Source organism: Madurella fahalii (genome assembly GCF_045866475.1).
Source record: "Madurella fahalii IFM 68171 DNA, scaffold_5, whole genome shotgun sequence".
Classification (NCBI taxonomy): domain Eukaryota; kingdom Fungi; phylum Ascomycota; class Sordariomycetes; order Sordariales; genus Madurella; species Madurella fahalii.
Window position 1 is genome coordinate 2,759,012 of NW_027263975.1, and position 18,125 is coordinate 2,777,136.

Sequence of the window (18,125 nt, forward strand, 5' to 3'; positions counted from 1 at the left end):
GATTGCTCCCGATTTAATGTTGGACAGGAAACCGGGGCACACAGGTCTGATCACTTTCCGTCACTTACACCCAGAAGCTTAACCGCTAGAATATATATGCGACAAATATCTTCATCAGCAATAACAAAGTCCTGGATGCAAGACCTAGTGATTCTAGAAATCTATATGGCCAACTGGCAGTAGATGGTTTTCCTTTACCCCCCAACTCAGCCAATGTATGGTGCCAGGTCATATGTGACGTTCAGAATGGTACACCCCATATTGGAGTAGACCTGATCATAGTTCCCATCCAGCACACTGCTCAGCCACGCAAACGCCCTGTACCACCCGTTGACGAGCGCCTGGCTGTAGGTGCCGGCAGTGTTCCGGTGATACAGAATGGTAGCGCCCACACCGCAGAACCTCTCGACCAGCTCGTCCACGGCCGTGATATCGCTCAGCTCGTCGTCGATGGCGTTGTAGATAAACACCGGCATCCCTGGCACGCCGTGATAGCCCATGTACCCGTCCACGTTATACATCCTCTGCATCACCCTCGTATGCAGATCCTTGTACCTGCCCACAAAGTACCCATAAATATCATGGTACATAAACGCCCTGATTGCCTGCACAGCCGTCATCCTCCGTACGGCCAAGAACCGGTCCCTCAGAGCGGGCTTCAACCTCGCGACGATCCACCTTTACGCCTCGGGGTGCTGCGTCGCGGTCCCCAGCAGGCCGGCGGGTATCAGGCCGGCGCCTTCCCTCTTATTCAGAAACTCGGCCACCCTCGTGAGGTTGGGGATCAGGCCGCCCAGGGCGATGCCGGCGATCCTCATCTTGGGGGACGTACTGGATGGCGAGCTCGGCGGCCCACTCGCTGGCGAGGGCGCCCGCCGCTGTAAGCACCAGATCGCGACCTTGGCGCGGGCCCACGCGCAGGCCGAAGCGGCTGGCGACCTGCAGCACGGCGCCTGCCGGATCTTGAGCACCTGGCCCGGCTCCGTCTGGGTCCAGCCGTAAGTGGTCGGCGCGCGGTACCACGGGTCTAGACTTGGGGGCAGAGGGTAAGGGGGGAGAGAGGCAGCGGTCTGGTCGGCTTCGAGGAGGAGCTGGTGGAGGGATTTGAGCGGGGTGGATGCCGAGACGGAAGGGGTAGTAAGGATGCTTCAGAGGAGGAGAAAGGGGTGGGAAGAGCCATGTCTGCGGCTGGCTCAGCCTCGGCTCTAAGAAGCCATAACGGTGCAAGATGGTTGGCCACCGCCTTGTGGCATATATAGCAGGTTCCGGTGGCGCCTTTGGTAAGGACGGAAGCTTGCCGATGGGATCATTGGATGTGCGTATGTTAACCAGCCGCGTGTCCCCTCAAGCTTGGCTCACTTATGGGCTGATCCCGCACGCCCGTTCTCGGGAGATCTTCGAACGGACAATTTGTTTGTAGCAGAGGCGCCCTTGTGACGCTGATCCGCACCGGTCGTCAATGTGCCGTGGAGAGACTGCCGGGTGGAACACTGCAACCACGTTTAGTTGGAAGCCAAGGTATGTACATCGAACGATTGGCAGTACAGATATGGTCGATGCAGAGGACATGGGGGCCTCGGTTAGGCTGTTCGAATTCCCGGATAAGTAGCAGCTGTAGAGTATTACTAATTATCTGCTATATGATAGCTATTTGGCCCGGAGGCTAGGGTCCAAGATAGGACTACATATCTACCTCGATCTCGGAGTGTATTTATTTTTTTCTAATTATTCTACTGCTGAATTGTATAACGAACGCCAGTATGTGCTCGACTTGCCAACAACAAACGCGGCCTTGTCTCGGTTTTGCAAATTCAATATGATCTATATCTCAACTCAAAGAACCTTAACACAAGCATTCCCTTTTTCCCGCCACGCCATACTCCCTCGCCATTGTAGCATCTCCATCGATTTTGTAGGAAAAAGCGAGGCCGAACAACCACCCGTACCGACCCAATGCCTATCAACTTCTTCCTCTCAGCCACTGGCCGTGACCAGTGTAGCACGCCAAACCCCGTCCCGCCTACCAGCTATTTCCCCACGCCATGCACCCTCGTCCTCACCCTGCAGGGCATGCCGCCGACGGGATGGCCGGTGATGTTGCCGACGGCATACACGGACTGGCCCAGCACCTCGTCGACGCCCTCGGTGCCGGCGCCGGGGCGAGGGAAGCAGCTGTCGACGTCGAACTCGCGCGCCGTCATGGCGAGGATGGTCTTGACCTCCATCAGGGCGAGCTCCTGGCCGATGCAGGCGCGGGGGCCGAGCTCGAAGGGGCGGAACGCGTTCCGGGGCACGTGCAGCGGCTCGCCCTCGGCGGCGAGGAAGCGCTCGGGCAGGAAGTCGAGCGGGCGCGGGAACAGGGCCGGCAGGCGGTGCGTCGCGAACGAGTTCTGGTGCACCACCACGCCCTCGGTCGGGTACCGCCGCCCCGTCCGCGGGTGCACGAGCTCGAAGCCCGCTTGGCCGGCACGCACCGTCGCCGCCGGCGGGAACAGCCGGAGCGTCTCCTTGGCCACCGCCCCCGTGTACGCGAGCCCGTTGAGCAGCTGCGGGTTGGCCGCCAGCTTCGCCTCCACGGCCCCGAGGTCGGTGCCCAGCACCGCGTCGTGCTCGGCGCGCAGCCGCGCCAGCGCCCCCGGGTTCTGCGACAGGAGGTGGTAGGCAAAGCAGAGCGTGGAGGCGGTGGTGTCGTGGCCGGCGAAGAGGAAGATGATGAGCTGCGGCACGGTCATCGAGATGAATTCGGCGTCGAGGTGCGGGGTTTGGCCTGCAGGGCTACCCTTCTCGGCGAGGTAGGCTTTGGCGGCGAGGGAGACGACGGTTTTAGTGGTAGTAGTGGTGGTGGTAGCGGTAGTGGCGGTGATAGTGCCCTCGGCCTGGGCTGCAACGTTCCGCTGGATGATGGGGACTAGGTAGTTGCGGATGATGCGGTTGTAGTTCCACATGAGGAGCGGCCGTGCAGGGTTGATGAGCTTGAGGAGAGACGGCGGCGTGTACTCGGGGCAGAGCCAGGAGATCTGCTTCGCCAGTGCTCTTTGGAGGGGGTTGTCTTGTGTTTGGCAGTGTAACCGCGTTCCTCTTCTGCGGGTTTAGTGTCGCTCCCTCCAGGACATCCTGTGGATGGGGATGAAAGAAAGAAGAAATGGGCGAAACGGGGGTAGACCAACGTACAGGACAGCACGCCCGATAATATCAATAGTCAGGTTGGTGGCTGGCTCCTCGATCCGGAGAATCTCTCCCGACTTTGCGGCCGCCCTCAGTCGATCGACAAACACACGTATCTCTTCGAGGAAGGCCGGGATCATGGACATGAGGTTCTTGGCCGAAAAGCCCGGGTTGTAGATGCTCCTCCATAGCTTCCACTCGGACCCGTCGAGAGTCACGAGGTCCTTGTTTTGGGTGAGCGGCCTGAACTCGGCCTTCAGGTCGGTGGACTTGGGCAGGGACTGAATCTGGGTGAACTGCGCCGAGATCTCGGGATCAAAGACGTAGATCATTGGCTGGACGAAGGGCCACGAGTCCATGAGGATGAAGCCGTACTTTTCGAGGTGAGGGTACTGCTGCAGCACGAGCGTGGCCACGCTTATCGGGAACATGTCCCGTGGATACTTTGCCATGATTTTCCCAATCACAACTAGATGGCCCAGCAGATACGAGTGTGGGATCATTTCCTGGGCATCTGTCGTTAGTCCCGGGATTGTCGAGGCGCTGTAAACAACTCGGATGGGCGTACCACGTCATTTTGTTTGTGAAACCTCCTGACTAGTGTGCGGACCTGGTGCATCCGGTAGAAGAATCGAGCGAGAGCGACCAAAAAGAGAAACCCGAGAGCCCGCAACAGAAGCGCCGAGATTGACAGCGAGCGTACTGCAGTATCCATTGTGTTGAACGGGCTAGCTCAGACGGGTCTGACTCCCGGGTTTCGACAGCAGGCGGACGATAAAGTCGGCCAAGTTCTGGTATGAATGAGGAAAAAAAAAAATGTCGGTAGGAATAACTGTGAACTTATCTGTTTTTCTTTTTGAATGGATTGCTAGTCGACGCTGACGGGGGTACTGGATAACCTGCATCCATCCTTCGCGAAACTTGTCACCTTAACTGTGGATGATGTGGGCATCCCGGTAAGCGCAGCTGGACCGCGCGTCAGGGCTGCGTGGGGTGGCACAGCCTCCCGTACCCATGGTCCTGGAACAAAACCCTGCTCCTCGCGGTTGAGGTTCGAGACTCCAACGTCATTCCGGTGACAATTGAAGCGATCTGCAAAGGTAGGACGGAGATGAGAGCCATTAAATAGTCGCTGTGACGCGCAAGTGCAACGCCCGGCATTCATTAACAAGTATCCAGCATCTATCTACAAGAATCGAAGCCCGGGGTATCGGGCATGCATCACTGGTCATGATACATCCGAGTCATGAAAACCCTTTCCCCCTCCCAAACATTAATATAACCCCAAGTCCTCTGTCATGGCCCAGAGACTCTGTCTCGAGCTTGCCAGGAGACAGAGCCAGCGCCAGAACAAGAAAAAAAAAAAAAAATAAACCACCAAGGGCTATTCACTGCACTTAAAGGAGGGCAGCGAACAGGCCGGCAATGGCAGCAATGCCCTCGACACCACGCACCACGCGGCCAGCACCGGCCGTCACGGGCACCGAGGTGGTGGGGTTGGGGCCACCGGTGGTGGGGGGGCGAGTGACGGTGCCGAAGCTCGAGGTGGGGGGGACAGAGGTGGTAGGAAGGAGGGTGGGCGTCTCGGTCACGGGGCAGACGGTCACGGTCGTGATGATCTCCGTGGTGACGGTGGTGCTGCCAGCCGGGCAGGAAGTCACAGTGGGAGGGCACTTAGTGATGGTCTTGGTGGTGCTGGTCGTGATGGTGCTGGTGGTCCACTTGGTGGTCGAGGTCGGCGTCGACGTCGGGTAGTCGGTCTCGGTGCAGTCATCGTCCTCGTCATCCTCAGTGGTCGTCGAGGTGGCGGTAGAGCTGCTCTCGCTGGCCGAGGTCGTCGTCTCGGGGGCCTCGGTGGTGCTCTCAACCCCGCTCGACGAAGTCGAGGACGTGGGAGCCTCGGTGGTGGTCGAGGCCCAGTAGGTGATGCACGAGCAGGCAGAGCTGACGGCCCTGACGTTGCCGTCGCAGTTGTCGAGGGCCGTGTGGATGGCCGAAGGAGCCGTGGTGGTGCCCGACAGGAACTCGGGGCACCAAGCCTCAATCTGGTCGGCGAAGCGCTCGTCAATCATGTTGCGGTAGCAGTTGTCCTTCTCCTGCTCCGCTGTTAGTGTCCAACATGATACACAATGGCGTGTACAACCGTCTTCAAGGGGTTGTTTGGCATACGCAGTAGGGGTACTCGTGGGCGGTAGCCAGCCCGAGGGCGAGGGCACCCAGCGACAGGACGGCGGCACGCATTTTGGCTTGTGGTGATTAAAACGGGCGACTGGTGCTGAACAAGCGAGTGGATAAGCGAGTGCAGAGGGCGACGAAATGCAGACTAAACGAGCGACTGCGAGACCCGAAGGCGTATTAATTCGTTTCCTGGAGCGAGCAACGAGACAAACAAGAACGAAAAGGGGCAACACACGGGGCGGTGTGGTCTTTATTCTCCTCATTTCGCGCGCCGCTCAGGGACGGATCCTCACACTAACTGAGCTCCTGTGTTACCATCTGGAGTCTGCTCACCACGCCATTCCTGATGCGGCGTGAATACGAGGTCCGTCTTTTTTTCTCCCGGGTCCTCAGTGGGCGCCTGGAAACAGGGACCGGGATTCCCAAGGCTCCACCCACACGGCAGAGCGACCAAATCATTACCCCAGAGAGCTTGGGCCTGTCCTGTCATGCGCCCTAAAGCAGGGGTCGCAGGGAACATCTTCGCGGCCAAGCATTGCTGCGTGGAGATTGCGGTGGTAGCATTTGTGCAACCAAGCGCTTGTGCGCGATACAACGTGGCCACCAGAGACCACCAGAGACCGAGCAACTATGCGCCGTCCGATCCGAGAGAAGGGATGCGCCGCGGGAGTTGGGGTATGACCAGATGCCCTCAGCTACCCCCTCGAAGCACCCTGGGAGAGCAGCCTCTGCGCATCCCCCCGTACTGTACCTTACCGTAGTGTGTGTAATGCGAACCAGCACCCGGCGGGGCCTAAAACGGTTTTTTTTTTTTTTTTTTTTTTGGGCGCCACCCCCAAATAACGATGTGAGGCGCCGGGCTGCAGCTCTGATGGGCTGCTGGGTTGAGACCACATGCATCCCGCCAGTCGTCAATGGTGCGTGCCTGGGCATCGCTTGATTGGCTGTCACTCGCTCGGGCGCGCCAACGCGACAGAGCTGCTACCAAAAACCGTTGACGTGGGATGCTCCTGATATATTGGACACGAGCGCCACCATCATTGGCTTCACCGTGAAAGGCAGCGGAAGCGAAGGGCCATGATTGGGAAGCGCTGCTGATGGCTTGTGGAAATTGGCTTTGAGCTTTCAGATAAGAAACACGCGAGTGTTGGACTCGCTGATGCCCAAGTCGAAAATAGAGGTGCAGTGAGATGAGAGGGTAGGCGCAGGATCAGATTGCAACGTACCACCGTGGCGTTAGTTCGGACGAGAGAGTTTTTTTTAAAGTTGTTTTTTTTTTTTTTTTTTTTTTTTTTTTTTTTTTTCCTTCTAGTAATACCAATGGATACCCTGCCGCGATGTGACAGGCGACATCATCCCGACGCTCGACCGCAGAGGAAAAGATGCCAGGGAGCTCTGTTCCCCCGGTACCTGTAGCCGTCGCGCTCTCTCTCCAATCTTGCAGAATCCCTCTCGGGCCGCTTACCTTTTTTTCCGCGCCTTCGAGGCACGGGAAATATGCCTCGCATTTTCGGTCGGGTGCGCTCGGAGCGCTTCAGACGAAAACGACTTACTAAGTTCCGTCTTGTGCCTTGTTGTCATTCCCATAGCACGCCAATTTTGCTGCCTCTATTTACCCCCCAGCTTGGGGCAGAGAGAGTGTGACTGCATGGCCTTTTTGTTTCGGGTGTAGTATAGTTTTGCAAGCCGCTCTCGTATTCATGCCCTACTTAGGCCCATGCCCCCCCCCCCCCCCCCCCCCCGGACCACCAACCCGGAACTTTGAGAAGCTTTGCTTGCCAGCTCGCCAACGTGGGCCACCCAGAGACGTAACGTTAGCGTACTTCTTCAAAGCTCGCAAGACCCAGATTGACCGTACCACAGGATGGCCTAAGCCGTGGGGGCAAGCATTAGGTCCGTGGGGCCCACAACCGTATATATCTTAGCTGCTCATTAGGCCTCGTATCCGGCCAACTGCTCCATCTGGTAAACAATTAGCGCGAGGATGCGATGGAATGGTGGGCTCACGGCAACTCGAATTCAAACGTGCCATGGCCGAGTACAGCAGCCAACCATGTCCAGCGATGTGCGAGGCATGAAACCCCGGAAGCCTAGGTCGAGCAGATTGCTCCCTACTCTTCGTGGCTCGGACCTCATGAGACTGGGAAAGCAGCAAAGCGATAACATCGATTCTCTCATCAAACTCCTATCCAATGATCCTTCTGTTCAAGGGATCATGGCTGTACTTTCGAACCTCACATCTAGCATCAGGTAGAATGCAAAGATAACCTTGCACGCCTACTGATACGTTATCTATTTTGATAATTCAAAACCACTATTGTCTATCCGATACTTTTGACTCCTATCAACCACTGCAAAACCAGGAACCCCTTTTTTGTCTTTTCCGCAAGGTAACGCCCCGGCATCAGTCTCCCCTCCCCAACCTCGCCCCCCTCGGCCCGGCTCTCACCACCCTCCCCTTATCCAACACCACCTCAAAATCCGCATCCTCCACCGCCTCCGCTTTATGCGCGATAGTGATAACCGTACTATACTTCAGCTCTTCCCTCAACAACCGCTGTATGTACCCGGCCGTCTCGCCATCGATCGACGCCGTCGCCTCATCCAAGATGACCACAGGGCTCCTACGCAGCATCGCCCTCCCGAGCCCCACAAGCTGCCTCTGGCCCTGCGACAGGTTCTTGCCCCCCGCGTCGACCCGGCTGTCCAGCGTGAACGAGCCGGACCGACCGAGCACGCGCTCCAGCACGTCCGCGCGCTCCGCCTCGTCCCGCTCCTCGAGCGGATCCAGATTATCCCGCAGCGTGCCGGGGAAGAGTACGGGATCCTGCGCCACAAACGTGATGTTCCGCCGCAGCGCGTGCTTGTCCACGTCGGCCAGGTCGACGGGGCCGATCCGGATGCTCCCGCCCGCGTCCGGGTCCGGGTGCAGCGTGCCGAGCAGGGCGAGCGCGAGCGTGCTCTTGCCGGAGCCCGTGCGGCCCGTGACGGCGACGTTGGCGCCGCCGGGGATGGTGAAGCCGACGTCCCGCAGCACCGGGTCGAGGGCCGGCGCGTACCGCAGCGTGACGCCGTCAAAGACGATGTCGTCGCCGTACGCGGGCCACGCGGCCGGCGGGCGCACGCTGCCGTGCGGCTCCTGCTCGAGCGAGAGCAGCTCGATGACGCGCTCGACGCTGACAAACTGCATCTGCAGCTCGCCGTACTTGCGGCAGAGCGTGTGCGTCGACCGGACAAAGTTGGCGGCCGAGGCCAGCACGAAACCCACGGTGCCGCTCGAGAGACCCGAGACGATGGCGCTGAGCGTCAGCGTGAAGGTGCTGAGCGCCGAGAGAAGGTCGAAGCGGTACTGGAGCCAGGCCTGCAGCGACCAGTAGATGTGGTCCATTTTCTGGAAGGCATCGGTGGTGGCGATGATGCGGTCCTGGAAGTGCGGCTCGGCGCGGAACGCCCGTACCGTGGTGAGCCCCTCCACAAGCGTGCCAAAGTTGGACATGAGCGGTGATAGGGATACCGTCTCGAGGCGCCGCAAGGATTGGGACGTCGGCAGGAAGCGGTTAAAGACGACGACGAAGAGCGTTGTCATGGTGAGGCTGATGACGAGGAACGGCGGCGTCGCAGTCGAGATGACGGCCACCGACGACAGCCAGCCGATCGAATACCAAGTCACGGACGTTAGCTGGCCAGCGATCTGTCCATCGATGGTTCCCATATCGGACGTCAGCCGGTTCATGAGACGTCCAACCGGCGTGACATCGTAGAACCGGAAGGTGGCGTTGCTCACCCGCCGCATGGCTCCTTCGAAGAGGTTCTTCCCAGCCTTGTAAATGATGACGACAAGCGAGGCGTCGGAAAGGGCCGAAGTGAAGACTTGAGCAAGCGACAAGACCAGGAACCACATGAGCCACGGCTGGACGTCGGTGTCGGGCGGAGGCAAGTAGCGCCCGAGGTCGAGCCAGCTCTTATTGTCTGATGATATGCCACCCTGGAAGATAGTCTGCGAGACAGCCCCATGCCTCAGCGCCTCCATATCGTCTCCCATACCGGCATGAAGACTATAGAAGCCACTCGGCACTTGTCTGTACTGCTCGCCCCATTCTTTGAGGAACCAAAAATACGCGATCCTGACGAGTCGGAAGGTGACGAAGAAGCCAATCATGGTGGCCCACCACCGGAGCTTGCCAGCTTTGACATACTGCCAGTACACTGAGGCTAATACTCCTCCGTGAGCGCGGTGCTCGTCCTCAATGAATTTGTCGGGGACGGGCTCACTCTCCTCTGCGTCCGGCTGGTGGACGGTGGCTTGAGCGATTTCAGCCAGATGCTCAAGTTCACCTTCGTTGCTCTCCAGCTCCTTTCTGTCAAACGTCTCCACCCGGCCGCCGTCTACGACCTCAATGATCTGATAGGCAAACGGCGTAACAATATCCACGCGATGCGTCACAAAAATGATGAGCCGACCGGCCGTCAGCGGGGAGTTCTTGTCGGCAAAGAGATTCTGTAGAATGCTCGTCGCCGTGTGGTGGTCCAGGGCCGCAATAGGGTCGTCGAGCAGCAAGATCCGTGCCTGGCTGTAGATAGCCCTCGCCATCGCCACACGCGCTTTCTGGCCACCGGACAGCCCGACACCATTCTCCCCTATGAGCGTGAGGTCTTTGGATCTGAAGTTGTCGAGGTCGTCCCGCAAGCAGCAGGCGTCAATGACGTGCTCGAACCGGGTCTTGTCGTAGACTGCCGAGAACAGGATATTCTCCCGGATACTCATGCTCTCAAGCCAGGGCGTCTGGGCGCAGTATCCGATCATCTCACGGGGCACAGTCCGTTCGCCGCCGTGCTGGTCCAGCTCGCCCAGAATGGCCTGCAACAGCGCAGTCTTGCCAATCCCCACCCTGCCGCACACCAGGGTCAAACCGGGCCCGCACTGAATTGACACGTCCCGGAGCACCTTCTTCTCGGATCCTGGCCAGGAGAAGGACGCGCTCCGCACCACGATCTCCAATTCGCCAGGCGGTCCGTGGCCTTCACCGCCCGCCAAATCCCCCTCCAGATCCTCCTTGTCCGGCTCCAGCATGAACGCCTCAATCCTCCCCATGGCCACGCGCGCATTCAGCAGCACCGTCACCAGATCCGGCAGCTCCCTCAAGCTGGTCTGCAGCATCGTGAACAAGTTCAGGGCGGGAAACGCCACGTCGACCGTCAGCGGTTTCTTCTCGACAATCGTGTACGCCCAGAAGCCGGCGACAGGGAACAGGTAGGCGCCAAACGCGTTCACCGACGAGATGCCCTTCATGGTCATGTTGCTCTGCACGCGGCGCATCAGCTCGGCCCGCCGGCTCTCCATAATCTTGCTCAGCCAGGCGTCCTGCCAGTCGTACCAGCGCAGGTGGCGGATCGACTCGACAAACTGGCTGGTGCGCTGGAGCTTGGTGTCGGTGATGTCGCGGCGGACGCGCTCGATGCGCAGGAGCAGGCGCATGAGGAACACGTTGATGGCCATGCCGGCCAGGAGAACCAGGATGCCCGAGAGGGAAGCCGGGCCGAGGATGCGCCAGAGGAGGACAAGTGAGACGACAAAGTTGAGCGGCTTGGTGGTGATGCTCGGGGCTTCCCAGAAGCGCTGGGCAACTTCGTAGGCGTCGTTGCGGAGGAGGTTCAGGATCTTGCCCGTTGATGCCGGCCCCTGTTGTGATGTCGAAGGAGTCCGGGTTGGCTTGGGCTTGGGCGGGTTGAGCTTCGTGTACCCGCGGTGGACCAGACGCTTAAACTTTTGGAGATTGGAAAGGCTGCTTGTGTCGGAATCTGCATCATCTTCGTTGCTGGACCCGTCATCAGTGAGCGTTGTAGAAGTGGAAATGCCTTCTGAAGGAGACTGCTCTCCCGATTCCTGAGGGAGCGCATGGTCGCTTGGGAACGTGAAGGCTTTCCTCCTGAGTGTCTTCTCGTGGATCATGGTAATGAGCTCTCCCCTGGACCGTTCATAGTTGCGCCGTTGGAACCAGAGGCTGAAGACACCGGACTGGGCTTGAACCAGCCTGGCAAAAAGGGTGATTCCAGCGTAGACAACGGCGGCCCTGACGTTGTATTCTTTGGGGCTGAGTGCAGCAAGCAGTTGCTTGAGCAAGAGGGGCTCGACGAGATCGACTGACGTCTCCAAAACTCCAAGGCACGTTGTGATGATGAGGTCGAGGCCATTGGCCTTCAGAAGGCGGGTAAAGACGGTGCCGGAGAGCTCACGGAACAGTATATGCAGCCTGCTGTGCTGAAACTCGTATGCGAGAAACCAGACGTCTTCGTTGTGCAGCTGCCTCTTGTAGCCAATCCTGATGAGAGGCGCCATCCACGAGACTGTCATCCATTGCCAGAGGGTGATGACGTCCTCAGGACTACGGACCTTGAATGAGGGCTCGGTAAACGGCTTTCCAATGCCGCTGCTGTCTAGCAAGGGGTCCCTCATGGGCATGTTGAGCATGAGAATGACTGAGGCCAGGGGAAGGCAGACGCCGGCAAGCCAGGCAAGGACCTGCGGCCAGCCATTGGGAGCAGCACTTGGTAGGACAGCCAGGACAAGTAGTTCTACCAGGAGAAGAACGCTATCGACGACGAAGACAGCCCCAGGTATCGTTCTCGGATGCTCGATAACGAGGATAAGGCCTGAAACAATCTTTGCGCGTCCAGTTAGTAGCTCCAGCGGGGAATAGACCGGCGGAGGAGGTAACCTACGCTTGGAACAACGGGCATCAGGAGCAGTTGAGCATGCGCCGGCCGAATGGCGGCGCCAATGGCACCCAAAGCAGCAGCGCCCATGTTCAACAGCAGAAGGCCCAGGATCCATGGAGTCCAGGCCGTTGTACGGCGCACTGGTCCGCTGCCCGACTCCTGGTCTGCCTCTCCGACCAGCGGCCCATCTTCTTCCGCAGCAAACCGCCGCAGCCAGAGGGGGCGGGCGAGATTCCAGACGGGACCGATGCCGTAGCGGAGCGTAACGGTGAGTATAGCAATCCAGAGCGGGATGTGGCTTACAACACCGAAACACTGGGGGGAGAACCTGCCCAAGGACGGGATCTGCAGCGGCCGCGTGTCAGCTTGGCGGGTTAAAAAGGTGTCCCATCTCGTGTCACTTGCCCAAATCTCCCGGCAGCAGCTGTAGCAGGGCCACAGGCGGTCCCACCACTCCGGGTCGAGAGGACTCGTAGCCATAGGAAAGCGGTGTTGATGGCACTCCAAAACGGAGGGGAAAGGGAAAAAAAAAAAAAAAAAAAAAAAATCACTCAGTATCGGTTCTACATTGACAGCACAAAGAGAGCGAGCAGCCCCTGCCGACAAAAAGCACGACCGAGGACGCTAAATAGGAAATTGGAAAGGCGATGTGAACAACGGAAGGCGCAGTAAATCGGGTACTGTGGCCGTTAGGTATGAACAGGAGCGGTCTGAGGCCTAGGGCGAGGCACCTCGACAGACCGGTAATTTCCAAAACACCTGTCGGCTGGCACCAACGGACCCTCTACAGGCGCGGCGCACCGCTTCTGGCTGGTCAAAACTAGTCCTCCCACTGTTACCGACAGTGATGAGTTGGATCGGCCATGCGCAGCACAATATAGGACGCATTTCAGTACGACCTCGGGATACCACAGCTTGACGCTGACTCGATCGTGTTGCCGTGCGGGGTTTAGCTCCGGCCGGGACGTTGTTGCGTGATGGAGGCGGCAGAAGCAGATCGGTCAGGAGATGGACTGTTCCGGGGACCATACCCGGCAAGGAGCCAAACAGCGCTCAAATGCAGGTAGCATGACCCCACTAAAAGGATGTTCGGGGTGTGGCCCGACCGCCTGGCGCGGCAACCTGGAAGCTCGTGCGCTGCTGGAAGATACCTGAGCTACACCACACCACGGTCCCGACCTCCGTGAGCTTGCAGGTGTATCGCAGGCTTAACAAGTCAAGCCGGGTATATAATTTCTGCTCTCCCAAAAGCATATGAGAGCTATCACAAAAAAGATTTCCAAGCCAAGCGCCAAGTCCCTTATGACCGTATTCAGCAGCCAGACACCCCGGGCCACAGCGCAGCCTATCCCAGAATGTCCACCGACCGGTTGCTGATTGATATGTACATACACAGAAAGTTAAAAACCCAAAAAAAGTTATCGTTTCCCGCCGCAACAAATTAGTTAGGTAACTCGTCCAACATGCTCACCGCCGCTTCCGCCACCCACACAGTGCCGATTTCCAAACGCATGCCGCGCGAACCCGTGTCTACCTCGGCGGCTGATGCCAACCAGCCTCCGGTTGCGCTGGCCCCGGGTACGAGAACTGGGTATGTGGCGGGGCCACGGTTCCGACCGGCGTCCCGCCTATCTCGGCTGGTGCCTCGGTTGTCCCTGTGGGGTGGAGCACGACCGAGTCCAGTTCCTGGATTGGCGGCTGCGGCGGCGACGACGGGGCAGCCGCGTAACCCCCCGGGTACGCCAGGTGTGCTGGCGATTCCCAGTTGAAGCCGCTGGCCCGGACGTCTGCCGGGTTCGGTGACTGGCCCCAGTCTTTCTTGGGCCAGAGAGCGGTGTCCGGAGGACTACCGAAATACCCACTCGTGCCTGGTGTCGTCGGTGGAAACGAGATGTGCCCGCTCTGCTCCGGCAGCATCGGGTGCGACTCCTCGCCCAATTTCCTCCTCCGACGGAGGAGGAAGAGCGCAAGGCCGCCGAGTAACGCCAGACCGGCAATTGTCGCGCCCACGATTATCCCCACCATGGCCCCAGTGGATAACCCTGAGCCTCCCTGCTCATCTTCTCCCGGGAGCGCCGCCCCGATGGTGTCAGTGCTGGCGCTCGAGGAGGTGGTCGTGCTAGCTGTGGTCGTGCTGGCTGTGGTTATGCTCGTCGCGCTGGTCGTGGTTGATGTGGTTGATGTCGCAATGGAAGAAGTCGAGGTCACTCCACCCGCAGCGTCCATGAACTCGTCTTCGGTAATGCTGATGGGCGTTTCCGAATTGTCGCATGCGTCCCTCATCGTCCGGTAGACAGTCCGCAGTTCGCTCGGAGATGATTGCGTTAGGCACGCCGCTGTGTTGGTAATGAAATCACCGCCATTTCGGCATAAACAGGAATTTGTCGCGGCCACCGAGCTACTCTCACAGCTTGAGGCGTCGGCTGCTTCGTATAGGCAATCTCGAGCGCCTTCCGGATAGAAACTGAAGTCAATTACGTCGGCGGCTTGTGACGCTGAGATGAGGATCAAGGCGGTAACGGCTGTCGTGAGAACCCGCAGTCTCCTGAAATCGGCCATCGTGCGGAGCGCGAGCCGTTCGTCGTCTTCGACCGTTGGTGTCTGTCGTCTGGGTTGGGCTGATGTGTCAAAGCCAAGTCCCTCCTCGACTGACTAGGGCCAACAATCACCGTCGCGACATGGGCCTGTGGAAGTTCGTCGAGGTGGTGTCGAGGTGGTGTCGAGGTAGTGTCGAGGTGACGGCGATGGCGCATGCGGCGTGATAACGGAAAACAGCAAGGGAAACAACAATGGGGCAGGGAAAGCTCAGCCGAAGCCTTTTGATGCGAGATGGATGGAAAACAAGGAACGAATGGGTAAGGATTCGCGGTGCGACCGTCCCGCCCTCCGCGGGTGTTGAGGCTGAGTGCGTGGGTCCATTGGCAAGGGGGTTGAAGGCTGCTCCAAATGAACCAGCCGCCGGCGACGTTTTCGAACCGCAGACCCGTCGCGCGCAAACTCCAGCTCGCATTCCGTGCGCCAAGTCGGCACCAGCAGCCAGCGGCTTTCTTTTTTTTGCTGTCCAACCGCAGCATGATGTAGAGGAACCGATCTACTATGTAAGAAAGAGGCTCGCATTAAGAACATCGGTAGACTGGTTCTGCGGGAAGGATGGCGATGGACAGTAGTACAACGTGCAATTCGTTTCGCAGCGCACCACAGCGAGACATCTCCGAATGGGCCAATCCCGCATCGGGTCCCCTGAAATTAAGGTTCTACCATTGTAATCTTCCTGTGGGTGCGACTGTCTGCCTTGGTGCCTGGTCAGAACGTTTGCACTTAACCCAATGTGCACATAACCTGCGAACAGACGTGGCTGTCTGCTTCTGGGACGCCTGCGATCCTTCTCTTTTCCCACCGGTTGGAATCCCAGAAATCGGCTCACCTCACCAGGAGAGGTCCCAGGGCTGGGCTGGACTTGGCCCACTCCCCGACTGGTCCTTCATCCCCCCAGCCACCACAGTTAGCAAGCCACGGGGATTGCGCCATTTACCCCATTCCACTGGCTCGCCTTACCCGATCTCCGGGGACCTTCCTATTTTTGGGGCCGCTGTGGAGCTCTGGATCCACTTGGCGCGACGGGATCCCTGCCGCGATGAAAGCTTCGGGGCCTCCCAGGCTCAACTGTCTCCTCCAGCTAATGATGCCAATGCTTCTACACTGCATTCCGGCAAAAGTCTACATTAGATAGAGAGGTCTTCGGACCTTGTCCACACTTTTATACCCCTTTAATTCTATGTGCGGGATCTCCATGTCTGTCTGCCCGCCAGGCAACCGCCGAGTTGGAATTGCACGGTCCGCGCAGTCCCCACCGTGAACCCATGACCCCATGTCGGCGGACATGGTGCATCACATCTAACACACCTGGTCTGTTGTTTTTCTCACTTCCAACGCTTCCGGATATATTGACGCCGAAACCGAGTGGCGTGCGGCAATCCGCAGGGCTCCTGTAAGGTTGCAATTGCGTTGTAGCTAGGGTCGCGCATACCTGTCGCGCCTAGATCCGCACTGAGGTTCCGCCGGGTAAGATGCTCGAGTTTGACGGCGGTAAAGCTGCACGCAGGTTTTTGAAGGTTTCGGTGTTGAGCTGTGCAATTGTACTGTATACCCGAAGCCAAGGGAGGATTAAGTCGGCCATGGTGCAGTACTCTATCAAATAGTATGCACGCTACCGAGGTCCCATCCAAACAGAGTGCGCTTGCAACAAAGACGGACAGGGCTGGGCAAATCAAGCAGCTGTGACGACGGCATCTTGAATCTCGGCCAAGATCGGCAACCTCCTCCACAGATTGTTATCGCAGTACGTGGTGACTTCTGTTGCTCTTGGAATGAGAGGGGCAATTGCACCCCACCGGTCATCCGATGGAAGCCCAATGACTAGTGTATGACGTAGAGGAGGTCGAGCAAACAAAACAAACTGCGTCCCAACGTCGTGGACCCCTCAACTCTCGGATTTCCATTGACCACGCAGACTCCGAATCTCATCACAAGCAGCGCCGTTTCACCCAATTCACCGTCTCTGTTCAAACCATAGCATCCTTGCTCTCCAGCTCTGCCAAAAGACCTTTTGAATTCTCCGTGGACTTGAGAATGGCGGCTCCCGGTGCAAAGCCCATTGCCACCACAAACGAGGTGATCGAGAGCGCTGTGATTCGCGCTCCGCTCTCGTTTGTGTGGCACTTTATCAAGCTGCCCGACTTCCCCAATTTCTGGTCCGCCATCTCCAAGGCGGAACATGTCAAGGGCACCAGCAGTGAGACGGATGTAGTCAGGTGGACCTTCAAGGACGGCAGCGTTGTCGAGGTCAAGCAAGACGAGCACAGCGTGAGTCTGGGTCTCCTCGTTGCGCGGGGTGTAGCATGCTAAATGTGAGACGCCAGAACCTCGACCACTTCATTACGTACAGCGTCATCAACACGGAGCCCGAGCTGACGTACTCGAGCGTCGTGAGCACCATCCGCTGCTGGCCCGTCACATCTGGCGAGTTCGAAGACAGTACCTTTGTCCGCTGGACCTCCAAGTTTTCGAGTGATGCCGACCTGGGTAAGTCATGTTATCGCCCTCGCTCATCTTGAGACTAACAAACTCACTAACGGATGCAGGTGTTCTTGAGGACGCCAAGTACAAGCGCCGCGATGCACTGAAGGATCTTGCTGCGGCCGCGGCCAAAATGGCCAAGGAGCATCAGTAGAGCTTACGCGTGGCAAGACATTGCTTGATGTACCATTACACTTCACAGAGCTTTAAGAATGATTCGCTGCAGCTGCCACGCGCTGAGCGAATGTATGAACATCTTTAATTGTGGCACGACTTGCCCGACCTGCTACCTTGTGACCACAGGCATCGGGGCTGCCTCCCCGTCCACATGATCCGTGGATAAGCTAATTACCTATCGTGGCACGGTGCCAGGAGCTATCTAGTTTTGATTTGCGAAGCTCCAACCGGCAAAGATTTCAGCAGCAGTATCTTCTATTCTCTCCAGCGGCTTGTGCATGTGCCTTGAATCCCAGTTTCCGTCCGATGCTCACTGGAACAACGCACCAGCCAGAGAGCGGCATCGTCGAACGCTAGTCAGGAGACTTCATTTCCTCTCAAATTCTCTCCCCGATAAACCCCAACTTAACTGAATTCGGGTCTAAACAAGCTAATTCGCCGAACTGCGATTTTCGTTCTTTCCAACCTCCACAATCAAGCTCATCGACACTGAACCTCGGTTTTTCCGATTCTTCGTCAATCTCGACCATCCACAGCGCCGATCGCACCTCTCGACTCTGTATCAGCGACGAATACAAAATATGTCGTATCTCGTCTACCCCGCCGTCGCCGCACCCGGCTTCGTCACCCAGCCTCAAGTAACCACCTACTGCGGGTACGTTCGCTTACCACCCCAAGTCTTCTTGTCCAAGATACATCTTTTGTAGCAATGGACGCACTTTACTGACTCACTCTCCTTTTATATCTAGCGTACCTCCGGCTCCGACTCCGGCTCCGGTGCCGGCCGCTCTGCCTCTGCCGCCGCCACCGCC

General features: G+C 58.1%; 6 protein-coding genes across 6 annotated transcripts; 1 reads left to right on the top strand and 5 right to left on the bottom strand.

Moving 5' to 3' along the window:
• Positions 1-206: 206 nt before the first annotated feature.
• Positions 207-818, bottom strand: MFIFM68171_09407 (uncharacterized protein; the record flags this gene model as incomplete). The annotated part of the gene is made up of 2 exons (XM_071064826.1): positions 207-597; positions 685-818. The coding sequence occupies 2 exons, from the start codon at positions 816-818 to the stop codon at positions 207-209; spliced, it is 525 nt and encodes a 174-aa protein (XP_070920927.1).
• Positions 819-2,027: 1,209 nt separating this feature from the next.
• MFIFM68171_09408 (Sterigmatocystin biosynthesis protein) lies at positions 2,028-3,880 on the bottom strand (the record flags this gene model as incomplete). Its single annotated transcript, XM_071064827.1, has 3 exons — positions 2,028-3,081; positions 3,172-3,671; positions 3,734-3,880. The coding sequence occupies 3 exons, from the start codon at positions 3,878-3,880 to the stop codon at positions 2,028-2,030; spliced, it is 1,701 nt and encodes a 566-aa protein (XP_070920928.1).
• A 682-nt stretch (positions 3,881-4,562) lies between these two features.
• On the bottom strand, positions 4,563-5,406 carry MFIFM68171_09409 (uncharacterized protein; the record flags this gene model as incomplete). The annotated part of the gene is made up of 2 exons (XM_071064828.1): positions 4,563-5,261; positions 5,335-5,406. The coding sequence occupies 2 exons, from the start codon at positions 5,404-5,406 to the stop codon at positions 4,563-4,565; spliced, it is 771 nt and encodes a 256-aa protein (XP_070920929.1).
• A 2,341-nt stretch (positions 5,407-7,747) lies between these two features.
• On the bottom strand, positions 7,748-12,540 carry MFIFM68171_09410 (ATP-dependent permease; the record flags this gene model as incomplete). The annotated part of the gene is made up of 3 exons (XM_071064829.1): positions 7,748-12,004; positions 12,064-12,405; positions 12,466-12,540. 3 exons carry the CDS (start codon positions 12,538-12,540, stop codon positions 7,748-7,750), a joined length of 4,674 nt encoding a protein of 1,557 aa, XP_070920930.1.
• Positions 12,541-13,590: 1,050 nt separating this feature from the next.
• MFIFM68171_09411 (Extracellular membrane protein CFEM domain-containing protein (Fragment)) lies at positions 13,591-14,619 on the bottom strand (the record flags this gene model as incomplete). The annotated part of the gene is made up of 1 exon (XM_071064830.1): positions 13,591-14,619. One exon carries the CDS (start codon positions 14,617-14,619, stop codon positions 13,591-13,593), a length of 1,029 nt encoding a protein of 342 aa, XP_070920931.1.
• Positions 14,620-16,689: 2,070 nt separating this feature from the next.
• MFIFM68171_09412 (Mating-C multi-domain protein) lies at positions 16,690-17,290 on the top strand (the record flags this gene model as incomplete). The annotated part of the gene is made up of 3 exons (XM_071064831.1): positions 16,690-16,923; positions 16,980-17,142; positions 17,202-17,290. The coding sequence occupies 3 exons, from the start codon at positions 16,690-16,692 to the stop codon at positions 17,288-17,290; spliced, it is 486 nt and encodes a 161-aa protein (XP_070920932.1).
• Between the last annotated feature and the right edge of the window lie 835 nt (positions 17,291-18,125).